The following is an 18,374-nucleotide window of genomic DNA, read 5'->3' on the forward strand; positions in this document are numbered from 1 at the left end:
GTGAAATGTCTGGTGAGGAAGGGCTTGCTGGGGAACCTTAGGAGGAGAATATGGCTGTTCAATTGTAATCTTGTTTCAAGTCATGTATTTTCTTCCTTTTAAAAAAAAAAATATTATTTATTACTATGGTTATTTGCATAATATCACAAGCTTTGTTTCTTTACAGTTCATCTGCTCCTGCTGGTTTTGCCCTGGTTGAAGCCCCAGTCTCCCCATAACAGCAGCCATTTGTGATATTATGAAGGGTTATTTTCTGCAAAGAACAGGGAGGGAGCAGCAGGGAATCAGTGAACTCTTATGGCTTTGGTGCTGCTTAGCTGACCACATGGACAAGGCAAAGAAAAACCTCCTGTGCTGGCCATTGTACCCCAGCTGCAGGAGACCTTTGGCAGCTGAAACACCATGGTGGAACAGAGGCAGCATGGGTTATTTATAACTGTCTATTTAAAAGTGAAATAATAAAGGTAGGATGCTGAAAGTGCTGATTAGCTGGGGTTCTGGCCTTGATGGAGAAATTCTGAGTAACCCAAAGTAGTTTCAGTATGTCTCTGTGAAAGAGGAAAGGCACATTTCTCTTGGTTGTCTTGTCTCTAACTTGCAAGCTTGAGAAGTCAAAGTCCTACACTGTGCCCATGGTAAATTTGCTCTCTGATCTCAAGAAAGTTGTCCAGCTAGTGGTAATAACCATGGGGGACCATCGTCGGTTCTTGTAAGCATATGACCTGAACTGGCCAGCCATCTATTTGCCCCAGAAAAGCCAGCAATCCAGACCAAGTGCCATCTCCACAGCTGTGGAGGACATCATGGTCCCCTCTGCTGCTTTCCTCCTCTTTGTCTTACCCAAGCATGGTGAAGCTGTGCTCAGAAAGGCTCTGTTGGCAATTAGTGTGGAACTTGGGCAACTGCTGGAAGGCCATGGCAGAACCATTTGGGGTTCTGACTTGTAGCCAGATGAGGGAGGTGTTTAGAAGAAAGTCTCCACAATTAGAGGGAGTATTTAATATAAAAGGGTTCCTCTCCTCATTGGAGAGGAACCAGCAATTTTGAGGAAGAGAAATGCTTGTGCTAGCTTTCCCTTTCTATGAAGATGGGTTAAGTTACCCTTGAAATAAAGCCTGATGTTGCTTTCTTAGTTTATACCTGGCGATGAATTAAGCCTGACCCACTGTACCTGACCCTGCCTGTGGCAGGTACAAATCTGAAGTCGAGCCACTGCAAACAAGACTGTACCCCCAAGGGTGGGCATGACCATGAAGAAAGGGTCGTGTACATTGGTGCAGGAGGTGTGGCTGAGAGCATCAGAAGTGTAGAGTATGAGTCTGTGGACACCTTCAGTTGTTCCAGTTCCATCCCTGCATAGTGCTGGAAAAGGGACAGAGCTGGGTAATGAGGTCACTTGTTAGGAGAGAGGTTAAATCAGCAGGACTCTAATCTGTAGAAGGTACAGCTGGAAGGGGTTATGGTCAAGGCTGAGAAATGATGAGTGATGCTAGGAAGTGAATGGTCCTTGTGGTCCCATGGCATCAGAGGACGGGGCATGGAATGGAATTACTGAGCACCAGATTTTAAAAACAGTGAAAAGGAAATATTTTTCCCACACAGCCCCCACTGAAGCTGTGGAATTAGTGCTGCAGGATGCTGTGGATACCAAGGGTGTGGATAGATTTGAAAAGGCCACCAAGGGCTGCTAAATGTAGGGCTGATGATAGAGCCTGTGTTGTAGGTGGGCTTGGGGGGAACTGCTCTCTGGTGTCACTCTGTGGTTCAGCATCTGCTCTCAACTCCATCCAGGTAATAACCTTTTGCTTCTTCAGGCTAAGAAAGCAACAGCAGTGTCTTCTGTCTTTCCTTTTTTCACAGTAAGTGCAATAAAATCATGAACCTTCTACAAGTGAGAATCCAGCACTGCAGGCACCTGGCTGAGGAGAATAGCTGACCTGCTGGGATTGGCCTCACCTGCCTCAGGGTTACAGCTGAGCATCGGGCAGGTGGAGGCACAGCGAAGGACATGATGTTCAGCCTGAATGTTGCCAGAAATCAGGGATATGTCCAAGAGCTGTTCCATGAGGAAGTACAGCAGGTATGTTGGAGAGCTGTTTCCCTTCACAGGCAGTCTCTGGTGGGCTCTGCACCTCCTCCTGGTTTCCTCTGTGGCCTATAAGCAGGTCTGAAATAGTAAAACCACACTACTTTCTGCTATGCAAAAAACCTGAGGGGCTTAAGTCAGAAAGGGAAAGTGGGACTTTGTTTCCAGGATTGCAGTGGGAAAGCTGCAGTTTCAGCGCTGGGGGTTTCAGTTCTCAGTTCCAGCACCTCTGAAATTCACTGGTGCCTCTCTCTGCTCGAAATGTAGTGTCCTGATCCCCAGCTCTGTTGGAGGTGGCTCTGTGTGATGGGTTGGCCACCTTAACCTACTCTGTCAGTCCCAATCTATCCAGCCTGGTTTGTCATCTCATCTAGGAGACACTGAGAACCCTGCATGTCTTGGTGGGGTGCTTGACAGGCACAGAAGAAGAAAGACAATGTGTAGCTGTACGCTCTGTAAAGTACCCCTTGAATGGTGTTTTTAGCTCATGTAACATCATCGATGGGGTCAGTTAACTGAGGTTGCTTATTCTACAAGAATATAAACAGAGGGTTGCAGGGAAGCATCTCTCCCAGGGCCCAGAACTCCCAACAGCTCTGCTGTTCCTTCATTTTAGAGACAACTTGCAGCAAAATGGTGTCTTAGCAGCTGCTGGTGGCCATCCCACTGTTGGTAGCTGGCTGTTGCACCACTTCCACTGCCTGCCTGTAAAGCACAGAAGGTAAACCCAAAGATTTTGTTTTCTTCTAGGTATCTCAAACACAGACGAAGCCCTGGTGGAAGATCCAGCTGTTTGTGTGGGAGCCAGTGCTTTTTGGAACATGGGATGGCGTCTTCACCTCTTGCATGATCAACATTTTTGGAGTGGTCCTTTTCCTGAGAACGGGATGGCTTGTGGTGAGTGGGTGCTGACTTGGTTGAAGGTGTGAACAAGCATTTTTGTGGTTTAGGTTCCGTGCTGTTCATGGTAAACAATGAACTGGTTACATTCTTTGGTATTTTGTAGCATTTCAAAAAGTTCCACCAAAAAGGAAAACTGAAGTGGACTTTCTGAGCAATTTCCTGTTTTAACTTTAGGAAAGAAAAAGAAAAACACAGGAACCAGCCTTGGCTATGAACAGGGACACCCTGAGCTATAGTGTTGAGATGAAATAACTGCTTTCAGGTAAAGCATACTGGCACAGTTACAGCTACTTGGCCATCTTCCCAGCTCCATTGGCACAGGTCTCTTCCAACCTTGCCAGTATTGGTGTCCCTGATTCCTTGAATGCTGAGCCTTGGTAAGGTAAAATTGTCATGGCTATCAAAGGGTCTTTGGGTTAGAGCCTTAAAGAGTGTTTGATCCCCCACCTCATGCAAAATGTTGTATTATCCCTTAAAATTTCCCCTTAGAAGAAGGAAAGCTCCTTCAGGGCTGGGTGGAATTTGATCTTTGGACAGAATTCGTGTCACAGGCACTGTGGACATCTTCCAAAAGGAGCAGGAAGCTTCTTGGACTCTGTGTTGAAAATGGCTTTGCTGGAGGCTTTGAGGGGAGCTGCAGTGGTGGTGGTGGAGAGGTCAGGATGATTTTCCTAGCTCCCTTTTCCTCCCCATCTTCATTCCTTCCCATCTCCTTTGAAAGCAAAATACTGCTGGAGCAAACACAAACAGAAATAAAGCCAGTAAATAAAAGAACAACTGAAACAGCTGGAAGCTAGCATGAAAGGGAAGGGAGGAGAAGTTGGGGTCGGCAGAGAGCTCCCTGGGCAGCAGACAGTCATATGTCGAGCTGTTTGCAGATTCAGGCTTTTGCTATAAATTTCCAGAGCCAGGGGCTGGTAAAGCTTTGCAGTTCCAAGGGACCCTCTTCTTGCCGGAATCTCCAGCAGCTCTTGTGAGGCTGCACTAACCCCTTCCAGCACTCATGCATAAACAGGCATCAGGCTTTAATGGGGGCTTTTTCTTTCCACTTTCTCTGCTTGCTATTGTTGCACTGAGTCCAGCCTTTCTTCCTGGTCTTTGTGTTAACCCTTTCCTCCGTGGGACCCATTGAATTGACTGTTAATTAGCCGCTGCCTTAGCCAGGTGCCACCCGCAGATCCTGGAAAAGCCCAGTGTGTATGTTTGCCTATATGTGTTTTTTTTTTTTCTTTTTTAACTGAAGAAACATGTTGCATTTATTAACTGTTTTACCCTGAGGGTAAGCTGTTGAAGAAAGAGAAGAGCTGTCCTTTTAAAAAGTGAGCACTGAGTTGTAGTGGGCTGTGGTGCTGACCCAGCAGCTGGGTTTATAATGAAGTTTGGTTCCATCCCTTACTGACCAGATAAAGCCCCTGTCAAAGGCAGTGAGATGCTGAACCAAAAATAGGATTTTATGATGATAACAGTGTCCTGAATATGTTTCTGTTGCTTCAGAAAAAAAGAAAAAGAATACATCTGGGATTTCAACCAACACCAAAGTTGAGCAGCAGCCCTTTAGTTCTGGTGATATACAAGCTTCATGAAGGCTAGCATGACCTCAGAAATGAGTATAGCTGGAGCAAGGTTGGAGAGAAGGGATGTGGACATGGCCTGTAATATGAGTAAAAGCAGGGGAAGGGAAGCCAGATGTTAAGGAAGTGCTGGGCACTGGAGATTTCTGATGGCTGGGTTGGAATTGCTGTGCACCAGGCTGAGTGATTCCAGCCAAGGAAGGTGGGCTGGAACACCAGGGAAAACTTTTGACCCTGGAAAATAAATTACAGCCATGTACAAGAGAGTTGGAAGGTCCTGAGCTCAGAAGAGGTGCTTGAATGCTTTTAAAGGTACTGAGTTCTCTCTCTTTCTGAAAATCTGATCTAAGTGACAAACCTAAAAAGTAAGGGTGATGCTGGAGGTAAAGCCAACAATGGGGACTGCAGCAGGGCTTGTTCAGAGGCTTGGGCCCTCCCTCTGTCCTAAGCAGGATGGGTTTGGGTTTTTTTCCTTTTCAGTGGGGCTGAATCCTGTGCACAAAACTTCCCTGAGTTTAGGGAGGGTGAATGCCACCTGCCACTGGCACCCACCAGGCAGATAAGGGCAGCGTGTGCTGCTTTCTGAGGGTGTGATTTATCTTCCAGGCTGTGTTGCCTTTGGGGGTTTGTTCTTTGGTTGTTGCTTGGGAGTATCACAGGTTTTAAAGATAAATGTTCTGAGAATTAAAATGTGAGCTTGATGCTGGTAATAAATCATCTGTTGCAAACCCCAGGGGTTCAATTTTGAAATTACTTTTTTTTTGTTTGTTTGTTTTTGTTACAGGAGTGCTGTTTTTTTGGTTATTTTTTTAAAGCATGTAATTCCAAAACATGCAAATAGGTGGTGATCACTGGCCCATGGTGGCTGAATCATGGTTTGACCTTGTTCTTTTTAAATCAGAGGACAAAATCAGTGATCCATGTTGGAACCTGGTGATGAAGCAGAACCTGATCAATCCAGCCCCAGGATGAGGCAGGTCTTCTTCAGAGAAGTGTTAACAGGATTTGTAAATTTGGCAATTACATTAAGTAGATCAGTAGGAGGTGCATGTTCTTTCTTTTAATTTGTGATTAATCTACAGATTCATTGATCACTAGTGACTAGGAGCAGATAGATCCTTTTTCTCTCTGGATTAATCTTCACAGTGTGAGTTGATCTTTATTTAGGTGTGTTTTTTTGTTCTTGTTTATGGTTTTTTTTTCATTCTAGGGAAACACTGGCATTATAATGGGAATGTTTCTGGTGTCCTTTGTCATCCTGGTTGCCCTGGTCACCGTCTTGTCTGGAATTGGGGTGTGTGAGAAGTGCAGCATCGGAAGTGGAGGAGTCTACTCCATGATTTCTACTGTCCTTGGAGGTCAAGTAGGGGGGACGATTGGCCTCCTTTATATTTTTGGCCAGGTAATTAAAAAAAAAAAGTTGCTTAAAGAAAATTTAGAAACTTTTAAATGCAGACATTAATCTTCTGCTTTGCTGCCATGGGAAGTAAAATCCAAGTAATGCTCAAGTATGCAGGACAGCTTGGGAAAGCATCACAGGGAGCTCTCAGACAACTCTGGTCCCTGAGGGTGAGCCTGTGTATGGCCATACACTGCCTGGTATGGACCATGATGGTGGAGGAATGGGCTGTCTGAACAAGCCAATCGTGCAGGCCATCCCTCCCATCCTAAATTATCCCCATTGCCAGGACATGCCCTTGCTAGTGAGCAACTTGAGTTAAATCAAAGTGAGAGATGGCCACCCAGAGCACAGTGAGGGCTATGGGCAGGCAGGTTGGCCTTGGGGTGCTCCTTGTGCCCCTAGGGACTGGGCAAGCCTTGGCTGCTTCTCTGCTTCATTTCCAGCAGAAGTGGAAATGGTACAGAAGCAGAGCTTGAGATCCAAAAGTCACAGTTCTGGGCTTTCTGAAAGACCTCAAGGAGCTGTCATGGTGGTGACGCACTGAAATACACAAGTATTAAACATAAAGTATGGAGAGTAATCTCTTAAACCTGCAGTAACACAGCCCCCCCCCCTACTCCCCCCCTAAAGTTGTTATGAATAGTTTAAAATGTGGTGAGCAGAGAGACATTTTTATGGAGGTTTGTTTTTAACTGACTGGCTTGCAACAATCTCCGAAAACCCTTAAAAACCCCCAAACTGAAAATAATCTCCTCCTTCTCCTTTCACTCCAGATTAAAACAAGCCTCCATAAAACACAAACTGAACGCAGTTACAAGCCAAGATATGGAAATGGGCCACACATGAGAATCCTTCCTGTCATATTTTCCACTCCTGCTCTCTGAGCGGGCTCTGTCTGGGAAAGCAATCAGGTTGCAGCCTGTCCTGAGGGTCGTAAAATCTGGGCTTGGCAGCCCCAGCCCCTGCCCAGGCACCCTGGGTGCATGGGGGCTGTGGGGTGGGAGCTGGCAGCTGCCTTAGGAACGTGCTGCCTGCTGCCAAAAGCTGATGCCTTTCCCTTCTCTTTGGTTGTGCTTCTTCTGCCCAAAGTGCTTGGCATCAGCTGCAGGCTTCTCCCCCTCTAGAAGATGCACTCTGGGCACTGTCACCTCCATCATGAGGTGATCACAGACAGAAGTTGAGTTGTTCCTCATTCCTTGGTCTGGTGGGCAAGTGGGGACAGAGTAGCTACATGCTGATGATGATGAGAGGGAGATGAGGGGTTGCTCAGGGCCCTGGGGCTGCTGCAGAGATTGGTCATGTTGTACCAGCCAAGGTGGGCTGGGACCTGGGTGGGCTCTGCTGTCCTCCTGAGCTCCAGAGGAGAGGCTTAATCAGGTTGCCCTAAATGATCCAGCAGACATCTCCTAGATCCTGTGGAACTAGCCACGTGTTTGGTCACCACAGCTCTAACCCTGAGGCCAGGGTTTGGTGCAGTCTCCTTTCCTGGCATTGCTCACTCTAAAACCTGTCTGCACAGGCAGAGGTTTCTCAGGGTCCAGCCCTAAAATCCCAAAGACAGGGGCAGTACTTGTCTGGGTGTTGAAAAGCAATTATGTTCCTCACCCAGCACAGTGTGCAGGAATGATGAAGGTCTGATTTCTGCAAATTTCAGCCTAGAACTCAGCTCTGATTTCAAGACACAGGTGCCATTGCTGTGTGTGGGGCAGTGGGGTGTCTGTGGGCACCTGGCCCTTCTCTTTTGATGATGATACTCATGGTTCATCAGAAGAAAGGCTTAAAGGAGGCTTGAGGTGCTGAGATTGTTGGAGGCTCTCTCTGCTCTGCTCCCTTCAGTGTCTTTCTTGCATCTTGTCATCCTTGGCATGAAAGAAAACTTTTTTAGTCAAGAAAACTTTACTCCTTCAAACATTGATATTGGGGAGGTGAGGGTAGACAATAGTGCTTTCCATCTCGAGAGCTTTTCTTCATGTGAGAGGCAAGAGCTGCACCTGGTATTAATGTGTTTGTTGGAGTTAGATTCTCTTTGGGGTTTTTTATTCTAGGTCTCAAGTGCATTTTTTTGTGGGAGCTGTTTTCCAGAGAAGGCAATAGTATAGGATGTGGAAGGTCTGCTTAGTGGTGGGGTAGACCATGCTAAACATAAGTAAACAAGAATATATCCACTCATATGGGGACTATTTTGCAGATTCTGAGACTCCTCTGGTTGATGGCATTCATGGTGCCAGCAGGAAGGGGAGACTTTCAGGGTGTAGTTCACCTGATCTGTGCTAGGTGTCTACCCGTGGGGAAAGTGAATCCTTCTTCAGGACTCCAGATTATCGGTGTCAGAGTCTGACCAGGTGAATCCCACACACCTTGCTTGTTGAAAACTCTGAACTTGCAGCTCCTGGCGTGGGTCAGGTCTCCCTGAACACCCGTGGTGGAGTGAGGCTGAGTCAGTCCAATGGGGTCTGCAGCAAAGGAGTCTGCTCTGACTCTTGCTGGCTTGGGTGGGAGTTTTTTCTCTTCCTGTTGGGTGGGACAAGGCCACCCTACCCATGCTCATGGGCAGCTGTGTTCCACAACATGGTTTGCTGAGATGCTGTGCATTGGAAAAGGTTGCTGCTGAAATGTCAGCTAGTGGGAATCTCTGGAAGGAAATCTCCTGGTATTTAGGACTGCTCAGCCCCACAGTGGGGTTGGAGGCCTGAACTTGTGCTGCAGATGTCCTGTCCTGTAGACTCTCAGCCCCTCAGGACAGTGTGTATCCTGCCTCTCAGCAAGACAAATAAAGGGGCATGGCTTGCATGATGGGCTCTCCTTAAAAGTGCAGGCTCCATTCCAGCAACAAGATGGGGAGCCGGTGAAACATCAGACTTTACATCCAAACTAAACACTGAGTTAAAAATAACCCCTGGGAGGCAATGGAGGGGGAAGCAAGCTGCCATTCGACAGGCAGGTGGTGAACTGGAACCTTGAGAAACAGAATTCATCCTTTTCATCCTCAGAGAAGCCAGCGTGATGTCTCCTAGAGGGTAAATTTTAAAGCAGTGGAAAGTTACTGGGGTGCTGGCTCTAGTACCCAAACTTCTCTGCATGCATGCTGCCCTGTCTCACAGCAATAAGGCTCAGTCTCTGTGGGCCAAAGTAACATTAAAGATTGTATTGTGATAGCAAATGTCTGTCTGAACAGAGACCTCTCAGCCTGGCATGGGGGCTGTGGCTGGGGACTCCTTGTTCCCCCCAGGGCACTCACAGAGCTCTGTTCTCCAGTGTGTTGCAGGTGCCATGTACATCACTGGCTTTGCAGAGTCAATTGCAGATGTGTTGAGCCTCAGCAACATCTGGGCAGTGCGTGGGATCTCCCTGGCTGTCCTGCTGGGCCTGTTGGGCATCAACCTGGCTGGGGTGAAGTGGATCATCAGGCTCCAGCTCCTGCTGCTCTTCCTGCTGGCCGTCTCGACGCTGGACTTTGTCATTGGGTCCTTTACACACCTTGATCCAGGTAAAACTGGGGGCTTTTCACACTGGGGTCAAGAGGTGTCCATCCCCTGTGGTTTTCTCAGGTGTTTTTGTGCACTTCAATGCTTACACATGTCTCCTGTCCTTTGGTACCTTTTTTTATTTTTTTTTTTTGGAGATGACCTGTAATTTTATAAGAAGCAAGTATTTAGGTTGGACATTAGAAAGAATTTCTTTACCGAGACGGTGATCAAGCATTGGAATGGGCTGCCCAGGGAAGTAGTGGATTCTCCATCCCTGGAGATATTTAAAAAGAGACTGGATGTGGCACTCAGTGCCATGATCTAGTAACTGCAGCAGTAGTAGATCAAGAGTTGGACTTGATGATCTCTGAGGTCGCTTCCAACCCAGCCAATTCTATGATTCTATGATTCTATTTCCAGAGGATGACTGAAGATGCCTCAGTAATTTGGGTGTTCAGGCTCAGGAATCAAGCTGTCAGTGTGTGCACTTACACTTGTATTGCACTCAGAGGTTTTCCAGCATGCTTGCATTTGTAGTTGCTGCTTGTAGCCTTCTCCTGTCTAACTCCACATTAACCATTGTACCCCTGAAAATGGAGGATTGCGACTTTGATTTAAGGAGGCTTTCTCCCCAGAGGCCCCTGAAGTCACTTAGAGCCTGCAGCTGGGCCACAAGTGCTGGCCTTGGGCTGCACACTGGTTGGTGCTGGGAAGCTGAGAAAGGAGCTGGGTGGGCTGGGGCAGGTGGCTGCTGGGCTTTCAAGGAGCCCTGGGTTCAGATCTCCTCTGTTAGCCTTCCCCAACCTGACTTCAGACTACACTGGTGGCTTCAGCTTGGACAAGGTGGAGGTCTGGGACTTCCCCTGCAGCCTTGCTTGCACCCTGAGCCCCCTTCCCCTGGCTTCATGCTCATCCCAGGAGGTGTCTGCAGGGAAACTCAGCTCAGGATACAGGAGCTGGGGAAGGGGTCCGTGTGTGCCCCAGCGGCAGCTTCAGCAATAATGAAGTGTAATTAGCTGTGTAAACAGAAGGTGTCACCTTCTTCTTGGCTTCCCCTGTGTCCCGCAGCATCTTAGTGGGTTGCAAAGGACCTGCTAAAGCTGGTTTAAAGGAAAGATCGTCAGTTTTGCTTTACAGGGAGGGGAGAGGTGAGTGCCATGGGTGTTGGTGGTGTGATGGTGTGGCTGTCTCTTCCCACCACTGTGCTATTTTGTGCTGAGAGGACGGTGTGTGAGGACACATGAAGCTGCTACACCAGCATCTGTCCCTCTCTAGGAGAGAGCCTTGTGTTTGCAGGTTCTGTTTAGCATGTGTGAAATGCCCCAAATGAAAGCTGGTAAAAACCTCATCAGACACTCACAAACAAGAAGAAAGGAAGGACAGTTGTGCTTGGTGTGTTCTGCAGAGAGCAACTGAGCTGCTCCAAACAGCTGCCTCTCATAGGAAGTTGATTTTGAAAGGAAATGGTGTGGAGGGTGTGTGTGTGTGTGTGTTGCATTTCAGTTGTGCTTGGAGGGCACCTTTAGTGTGAACCTAGAGACCTTTCTAATAGTAGAGTTAAAACAAATACTCGGGGTGAGACCTGATGGTAGGAAAGTGAACCATGGGACCAAGGGAGAGAATGAGAGGAATACAAACGTCAGCAGGAAACATGCCTGAGCTGAGGTCAACGTAGTTGTCTTTGATTTCCTCCACTGCTGGTCACTATGTCATTTTCTTCTGACAGAAAATAGAGCAAGGAAGGGAAATGAGGCAGCTGAATGTTACAGATGCTGCCGTTTAGCCCTAGCTGGCTAAGAGAGGAGGATTTCTAGTGTGTGGAAGAACATCAGGCTGATGGTGGCCCAGGCACCAGTACCCCAGAGCAGTGGTGGCCTTCCAGTGGGTCCTGAAGGCTGATTTGGTGGAGCTGTGGAGCTTTTCTGCTTTTAAAGACCGCTTCCGAGTGAGAAAACTCTTTCCATCCAGGCTGAACGATTGGTTCCTCCCCAGTCCTGCATTTCCCCAGAAGGCCTCTGAGTGGTGTGTCAGCACCAACGCTGAGTGCTGGGCTCCAGGAAGCCTCCTCACTTCTCTTGCACGCTTTCTGCAACGCTTGGATGGATGCTTGTCTCTTGGGTGAGACAGCACCCATCAGCAAAGCATCACTCCTGCACGAAGCTCCGTCCTTGGGAGTCAGCTGATGGCAATGGTGTAGTGGGGTGGACCTGAAGCTAGAACCCAGGGGACCCACTTGAGACCCTTTGAGGTGGGCAGTCGACTGATGACTCTCTGCAGGCTCCACATGTGTGCAGTTGGTTTGGGTCCTGGTTCTGCAGCAGTGACTGAGATGCAAAGGGCAGCGTGCCGGGAGAGGTGATTTTTGAGGAGGGACTTGTGAGCTGGAAGGATTTCAGCTGACATCTTGTCTGGCCCGCTGCCTCGTTTTATGACAAGTTTATGGGGTTTCAGCTCACAGCCTCAGGTCTTGGTCTCTGAACCTGTAAAACGGGCTTCATGCAGTCATTCTGCCTCCCCTGCTCCTGCCATGGCAGCTTCTCCCTCCCAGAACATTCCCAAGTGCTGCGCACATACCACAGGGCTGCGCATCTGCCAAGCAGCAGTTATTTGGGTTTAAATAATCTCCAGGAATGCCTGTCCATCTTGAAGGTCTTAAACGGCTGCCTTTGTGTGGTTGCTCTGGGTGGAGTCCCCTGCTCTTCTCCCCATTCCCTCAGCTCACACCCAGGCACACACCAAATCGGATATTGTCCAAGCACTCACTCCCTTCCTGTGGTTTGCCTTTATTTTTAGCCTGAGGATGGAGTGTGTTTACACAAAAGGGGGCTTCTCAGCAGGACTTCCCGCTGCTTTCTCTCCTCTTTTTTTTTTTGTTTGTTTGTTTGTTTTTGGGGTTTTTTTGGTTTTTTTTGTTTTGTTGGAGTTTTTTGTTTGTTTTTTGTTTCTTTCTCCCCATTTCCATGCTGTGCTCCTGCTCCCAGAGCCGAAGCCCAGAGCTGGGACTGGAGGAGCTGATTGTTCCCTGCCAGGCTGCCTGTCCTTCTGCCTGACCCTTAGGGCTTTTACTTTTCCCGCAGGGTGGGGTGGGACTGGTTGTTTTTTTCTTGGTTTTTTTTTTTTGTTTGTTTGTGGTTTTTTTTGGTCTTTTTTTTTTTGTTTTTTTTTGGGTTTTTTTGTTTTTGGTTTTTTTTTTTTTTTTTTTTGGTTTTTTTTTTTTTTTTGGAGTTAATCCTAAATCCTCCCCTTGGCCCCAGCCTGCTCTTTCCCCAGGGTCTGGTCACTGTCCCATGCTGGGACCTTGGCCAGGGATGGGCAGTGAGGAGAGGGGCTCCCTGTGCTGTCTGCAAACCCGCCCTGTCCAGCTGCCTCTGGCCACTCACACTAAAAATCAGTCCCACCTTCAGACCCCAGATCCCCGTGCTTCTTCCTCAGGACAGAAAATGTGGGTATTTTCTCTCCGAGGCACAACTTACTCCTTACCAGCCTTAACCCAGGTAAATTGAAATCAGGCTGTGCTCAACTTCTCAGCCCAGGACGGAGACCCAGCGCTTGCTACACAATTCCATCGCAGCCCTGTAGGGTTTCCCCAGCTCATAAGCATTTGCATGGTAATTCTGGAGGACCATACCTCAAAATTAGCCTGAGCTGTTTTTGGGGGGAGCTGTAAATGTGATGCTCCTCTCCATGACCAGCCCCTCAGAACAGTATGTGAAACTTTTTGGCCTCCTCATGTCCTGAGTGTTAGAGTCACGGAAAAAGAAGATAAGCCTGCTGTTAATGCCCACTCTTTTATTTTCCTAGCATATCTCTGCTAATTTTTGTGTAGGGTGACTCCCAAATACTCCCTTTTCAATCAGGCGCCTGCTTTCCTGTTTTGGCAGCGGCTCTCAGGTGCCCTGGTAAAGCTGAGCAGGGTGGTGGGGAGGGGGGGCTGGTGTTAATTTGGTTGTTCTTTGTTGGGAAGATGAAAGGAATTGCAACACCAGCCAAAGGGGCCTGACAACAGCCTCTAGAAGGCCTGGGGGAGAAATAAATAAATTATTTTTTTGTTGGGAATTCAGTAATTGGGTCTCCTTGGGCTGGGCCATCTCCCTGTGCTGTGCAGCTGGTGGTGCCATGTGGCTGCAGTAATGGGCTTTGTGGGGCTGAGACCCTCTCCTCCTGGCTGGAAACTCAGAGAGTTCATTTCTTAGGGATGCAGGACAGGATTTTCTTAGGGATGCAGGGCTTGGAAGGCACACTGCTGTCAGGGTGCTTCTGCTTGGGATTATTTTCCACGCAAACCACATCTTTCATGTTACCCGCTTGGGTCTTAGCTTCTCAAAGCTGCTCACAAAGAGCCCCAAAACCTCATTTATCATCCTCACTTTTTCCTCCGAGGGTGAGCCCTGTAGAGGATTCATCCCCCTCAGGTGCTCTGCTGATGCTCTCCCATGGGTACCACTGGTGAGGAGCTGTGGGGGATGAGCTTTGCCTGGGGATGCTCCAGCAGACAGAGAACCTGCAATTGTTAAAGTGATTTATGTATATAAACAATCTGCTGTTGTAAGGATCCCTCAAATGGTGCCTTGGGGGCTTTGATGGATTGAATTAATTAAATACATTCCCACATATTTAATATGAAAGTGATAAAAGCGTCCTAGTCAGGGGGGTTTGTTGGGCTCTGGGTGGTTTTATTTTATTCTGGGGCATGAGGGGTGTGCCCCAATTTCATAAGAGAGGGTGCAGGAAGGATGTGTGTGTCAGAAGATGATCTGCAGCTAATCCCAGGGGTTTTATCCAGGCTGATTGCTGACTTCCTGGCCTGAGACACATCTGGAAACTGGCATCAAATTCCAAGTAGAAATCACCCAGTGAGAGGCAGCAGAAAAAAAAAAAATCCCACTTTGCTACTGAACCAGGTAGACACTGTGGTAAATTAAAGCAGGAGGCTGTTAATGTGCTCTTTATTTATTAAAAAACACAGGATTGCTTTCTCCAGGTTTTTCCAATTATAGTGCATTGAATGGCCCTGACATCACTCTTGAGCCAGGGCCAGCCTATTCAACAGTCTGGCGAAGACATTTATTAACTGGTTACCTGCCAATTGTCTGGGCTAGGAGCTGTGGGACAGATGTGTTTTGAAAAGTGATAACATTGTTAGGGGCCTTATTTAGATAGTGAGAGGAAAGCTACACTGCTCTGTCCAGACTCTCTGAAGTAGGTATTTAAAGCAGTTTATTTAAATTGTTTGGGGTTTTTTTTGTGTTTGTTTGGTTTTTTTTGTTTTTTTTTTTTCCAAAAACCCCCCATTGGTTGAGATATAACCTTGCTGCATGGTTCCACTCCAGTGACCTGTTTGTAGGCAGGTTTTCCCAGCGTCTCCTTGCTGGAGGACACCTGTCAGTAGGACTTTGTTGAGGAGCAGCAGCCTCACCTGCCAGCAGATGCTCAGGGTATTGGTAAGGCTGCTGCTCACCAGGGGCTGGGCTGGCATCCTTGTTCCACCAAGATCAGATGGGATTTCTCTGCCCACCACCCTGAAGCATATCCCAGAAGGTGGGTTAGGAGGAGGGGGAAGAACTTGCGGTTCCTTGTCCTCCTTCATATGTGCCAGGTCATGCTGGGAATGCCCAGTTCACCTACCTGCTAACAAGTTTCCAGTGATGGATCCTTCACTGCATCCTTGGAGTCTCTGCTCTAGTCACAGCTGCCTCAGGCTAACTCTGGATTCCTGCAGTCAAACCCCACTGCTTCAGGTCTCCAGAGGACTTGGGGACCAGCTGGTGCCCTTCCTTTCACATGAAACCCTCTTCCTTGGAAGATCTCTTGTGCTCTGCTTCTCTTCTCCTTGCTGTGCCGTCCAAGCTGCCCTGTGAGGCATGGGACTCAGCTGCCCTCTGCTCCATCCTCCTGAGCAGGATGAGGGTCCTCCTCTTGACAACCTAAAACATGGCACTTCATGGTGCTGCCAGGGCCTGGCTGGCCTAGGTCCATCCCTGCATCAGGAAAGGGTTTGCTGAGGTTGTTATAGGTTTAAACTTGCTTAATAGGTAATGCTGCTCCTGATTTACACAGGAGATTTTGTACATGGTTGATTTAACCTTCAATTTCTTTGCTGTTTCCCTGTGAGACAGTGCTAAGCTTGCCTTCCTAGAGCTTGTAGATAAATCCTGAAATACCTGGGCTGGCTTTGTCTCTTGTTAGATGTTGCCTCGGTGTGAGCTTTCCCCCATAAAACCTCCTGTGCAGACTGTTCAGCAGCAACCTGCTTAATGCTAGAGACCTAATAAAGCTGACTGGCTTGAGGAGGATATAGATCATCCCTTACTCCTTCCATCTCTCTCCCCATTGCTGTGTTTAAATGGGACAACTTTATCAAAGTGCATTGATTTTTAAATTTTTTTCTCTCTCTTGGTTTTTTTTGTGGGGTTTTTGTTTTTTTTTTTTTTTTGGTGCCACTTTATAACTGTTTTCAAATTATGAAGATATTTTACTTCCTCTTTTTTTTTTCATTCCCACAGTGCTTAATTCCAGTCACAGTTAATCTGTGCCCTGAAACAGCTTTCCTTGGGAATTTAATTTATGAAGATAATTTCTAGATATTAGAGTCTTTCTCAAGCCATTTCACTTCTAGTTTGCATTCCTGACGTAGACTAAGGAGAAAACTTTGCATAGAATGTGGGGCCTTATCTACTGCTCCTCATCTTCTCTGCTGGCTTGTGTTAACAATTTTTGGCCTTTTTTGGCTGTAGGTAAGAGATTTTAGCTTGGTTTCACCTTCACTGGCCTGGATCATGGCCTGCTGGTTCTTGTTAGTTTTCTTTTCTACTCAAAGGGGAAATGCGCTAATTGAAAAATATTATTTTTGGTAGAGAAAATGTATTCTCTGATTTAAACTGAATTCAAGTAATACTTCCAAGTGAAAAAGAAAATAAAAAAATCATGGTAGGTGTCAACATCTTGCTCAGCTTTTCCAAAATCAAAAACTGATTTCTGAGTTGATTTGCAGCCTAAAACTAAAGTTGAAGCTGTAGCTGTGTGTGTTGTACAGAGGATAATGAAAACCTGTCCAAAATAAAACCAAACTACCATTTTGGACACAGATTCAAAAAAATCAACAAAAGGAATAGTTTTCTTTTGAAATACCATTGTCATCTGGATAATATATCCAGGATTTGGATGCTCAGGTCCTGAATATGGCAGAAGACTTGGTAGACCAAGGCGGGGTCCAGTGGGTTATGTTACATTTTGGTTTACTGCTTTCTTTTGAAAGATGAGGATTTGATCATCACGGGTTGGGCTTTGTCTGAAATAATACATGGAGGAGTTCAGAATTAGAGGGTCACTCCAGCAAGCCTGAAGGATGTGTGTCATCACTGCTGCTGCTCAACTGCATCTTCCTCCAATTGTTTTGCCTTGACACAACCTAAATTCTGATTTCTCAAAGCTGGGTTTTTTCATCAAAGAAGTTTTGCAGAACGGGGGACTCTGGACATGACTTCCAAGAAATAGCACTCTGTAATTAATAATAATATCCCATTGATGTACACTGTTTTCCTAGAAAAAAGGATGAAGCAAGGAATGTTTTACTTCTCATCCTCTTTGTAATGAATAAAACCATTTCTGCTGGCTGGTTTGAATAGCACTGAGCAAGCCAAGTAGAGGATACCACATGAAAAAATAAAATAGCAGTGAAAGGATTTTATATATTATGGCAAGTCTGATGCTTAACATTAAATAATATAAACATAAGTGGAATTTATAATGTTGAAAAACCCAAGTTAAAACCACTTTATTATTTATTCCTAACCAAAATTTCAGATTTTCCACCTGAAGTAAAGATGCCATTTTTGGCTTTTTCTCTCAAAATAATTAAAATCCAGTAACCTATAGAGGCAGAGTAAGTGCCAAACAGCTCTAGTAGCTACTTCCATGGGCATATTCCTGAGTTTTCCTTTATTTAAGCAGTGCTGAGGCACTAGGCTTTCATGTTGCAGAGCAGCCTGTGTGGTTGCTTTCAAGCTGTGTGCTGTTTTGTGTGCAGTGGTGGTTTCCCACTTCTCCATCCTCCTGGGAAGCTGAGGTGGAGATAAAGCAGGCCCACAGGGATCTGGGCAGAAATTAGCATTTCCTCCACCCAGCCCAGTCCTGCAGGAGATGTGATGTGGCTGGGGAGAGCTTAGGGGGAACGTAGGCTGCATTATGATCTAAGAGAGGTGACAGCATCCTATAAAGGAAATTTACCCCATTAGCTAAAAGCAAACATTGGAGACAGATTTAAGCAACTCCCTTTTTTTAAAATTAATTAATTACTTTTTGAATTCTGCCTGTTGTATTAATTTTAGCTGTTTAGGTTGAGGAGGATGTTCATAACCCAACAGCTCTTGTGGCTGGGATGCTCCACGAGGAGATCAGGGTTGGCACGCTACTGCATTTACCAGAGGGTGAGGATGTGAATGCTTGGCTTTGTCAGGTATGAAAAGGGTTGATGGTTCCCAGGCAGGGTTTTTTTTCAAGTTTCCTCAAGCAGATCATCCCCCAGCCACTTCTGCTTTGGGCTTTCTTGCCCACTCGAGGGTTTTCCATGCACAAATCCCATGCTCCTCCGTGCCTTTCATACCCCAGCAGACCATGGCACTGGCTGGGGTTAAACCTGTTCCCAAGAGCATCCTGGGGCAGGCCAGGCTGCCCAAACCCTGGGCAGCTTCAGAAGAGGTCACCTGCTGCATCTGTAGACTTTGGAGAAGAGCAAAACAAGTGAGTGTTTCCCCTCCATGGCGCTGTTGTTCTCCACACTCATAAATCTGTCTGCTCAGCTGAGAAATATTTGTGCAGGGGGTGATTCCTTGCCCTGCAGCAGGGTTACCAGCAGCTGTCAGTGTGATGTTTGTCGCCATGCTGCTGCTCAAAGAGTGATCTGAATACCCCAGTTTTGTCCCTGCTGGTGGTGGCTGGCACGGACA

The 18,374-nt window shown here is 46.9% G+C and overlaps 1 protein-coding gene across 2 annotated transcripts in view; it reads left to right on the forward strand.

Moving 5' to 3' along the window:
• Positions 1–1,863: 1,863 nt before the first annotated feature.
• SLC12A8 (solute carrier family 12 member 8) overlaps positions 1,864–18,374 on the forward strand; it is a 49,927-nt gene continuing 33,416 nt past the window's right edge. For both annotated transcript variants that reach the window (XM_030454681.1, XM_008497015.2), the window contains exons 1-4: positions 1,864–2,080; positions 2,837–2,983; positions 5,771–5,962; positions 9,218–9,449. In XM_030454681.1, coding sequence (XP_030310541.1) covers positions 2,009–2,080; positions 2,837–2,983; positions 5,771–5,962; positions 9,218–9,449 — 643 coding nt within the window. In that variant the 5' untranslated portion in view covers positions 1,864–2,008. The remainder of the gene's footprint in view (positions 2,081–2,836; positions 2,984–5,770; positions 5,963–9,217; positions 9,450–18,374) is intronic.

This window comes from Calypte anna, chromosome 7 (genome assembly GCF_003957555.1).
Source record: "Calypte anna isolate BGI_N300 chromosome 7, bCalAnn1_v1.p, whole genome shotgun sequence".
In the NCBI taxonomy this organism is placed as follows: Eukaryota; Metazoa; Chordata; class Aves; order Apodiformes; family Trochilidae; genus Calypte; species Calypte anna.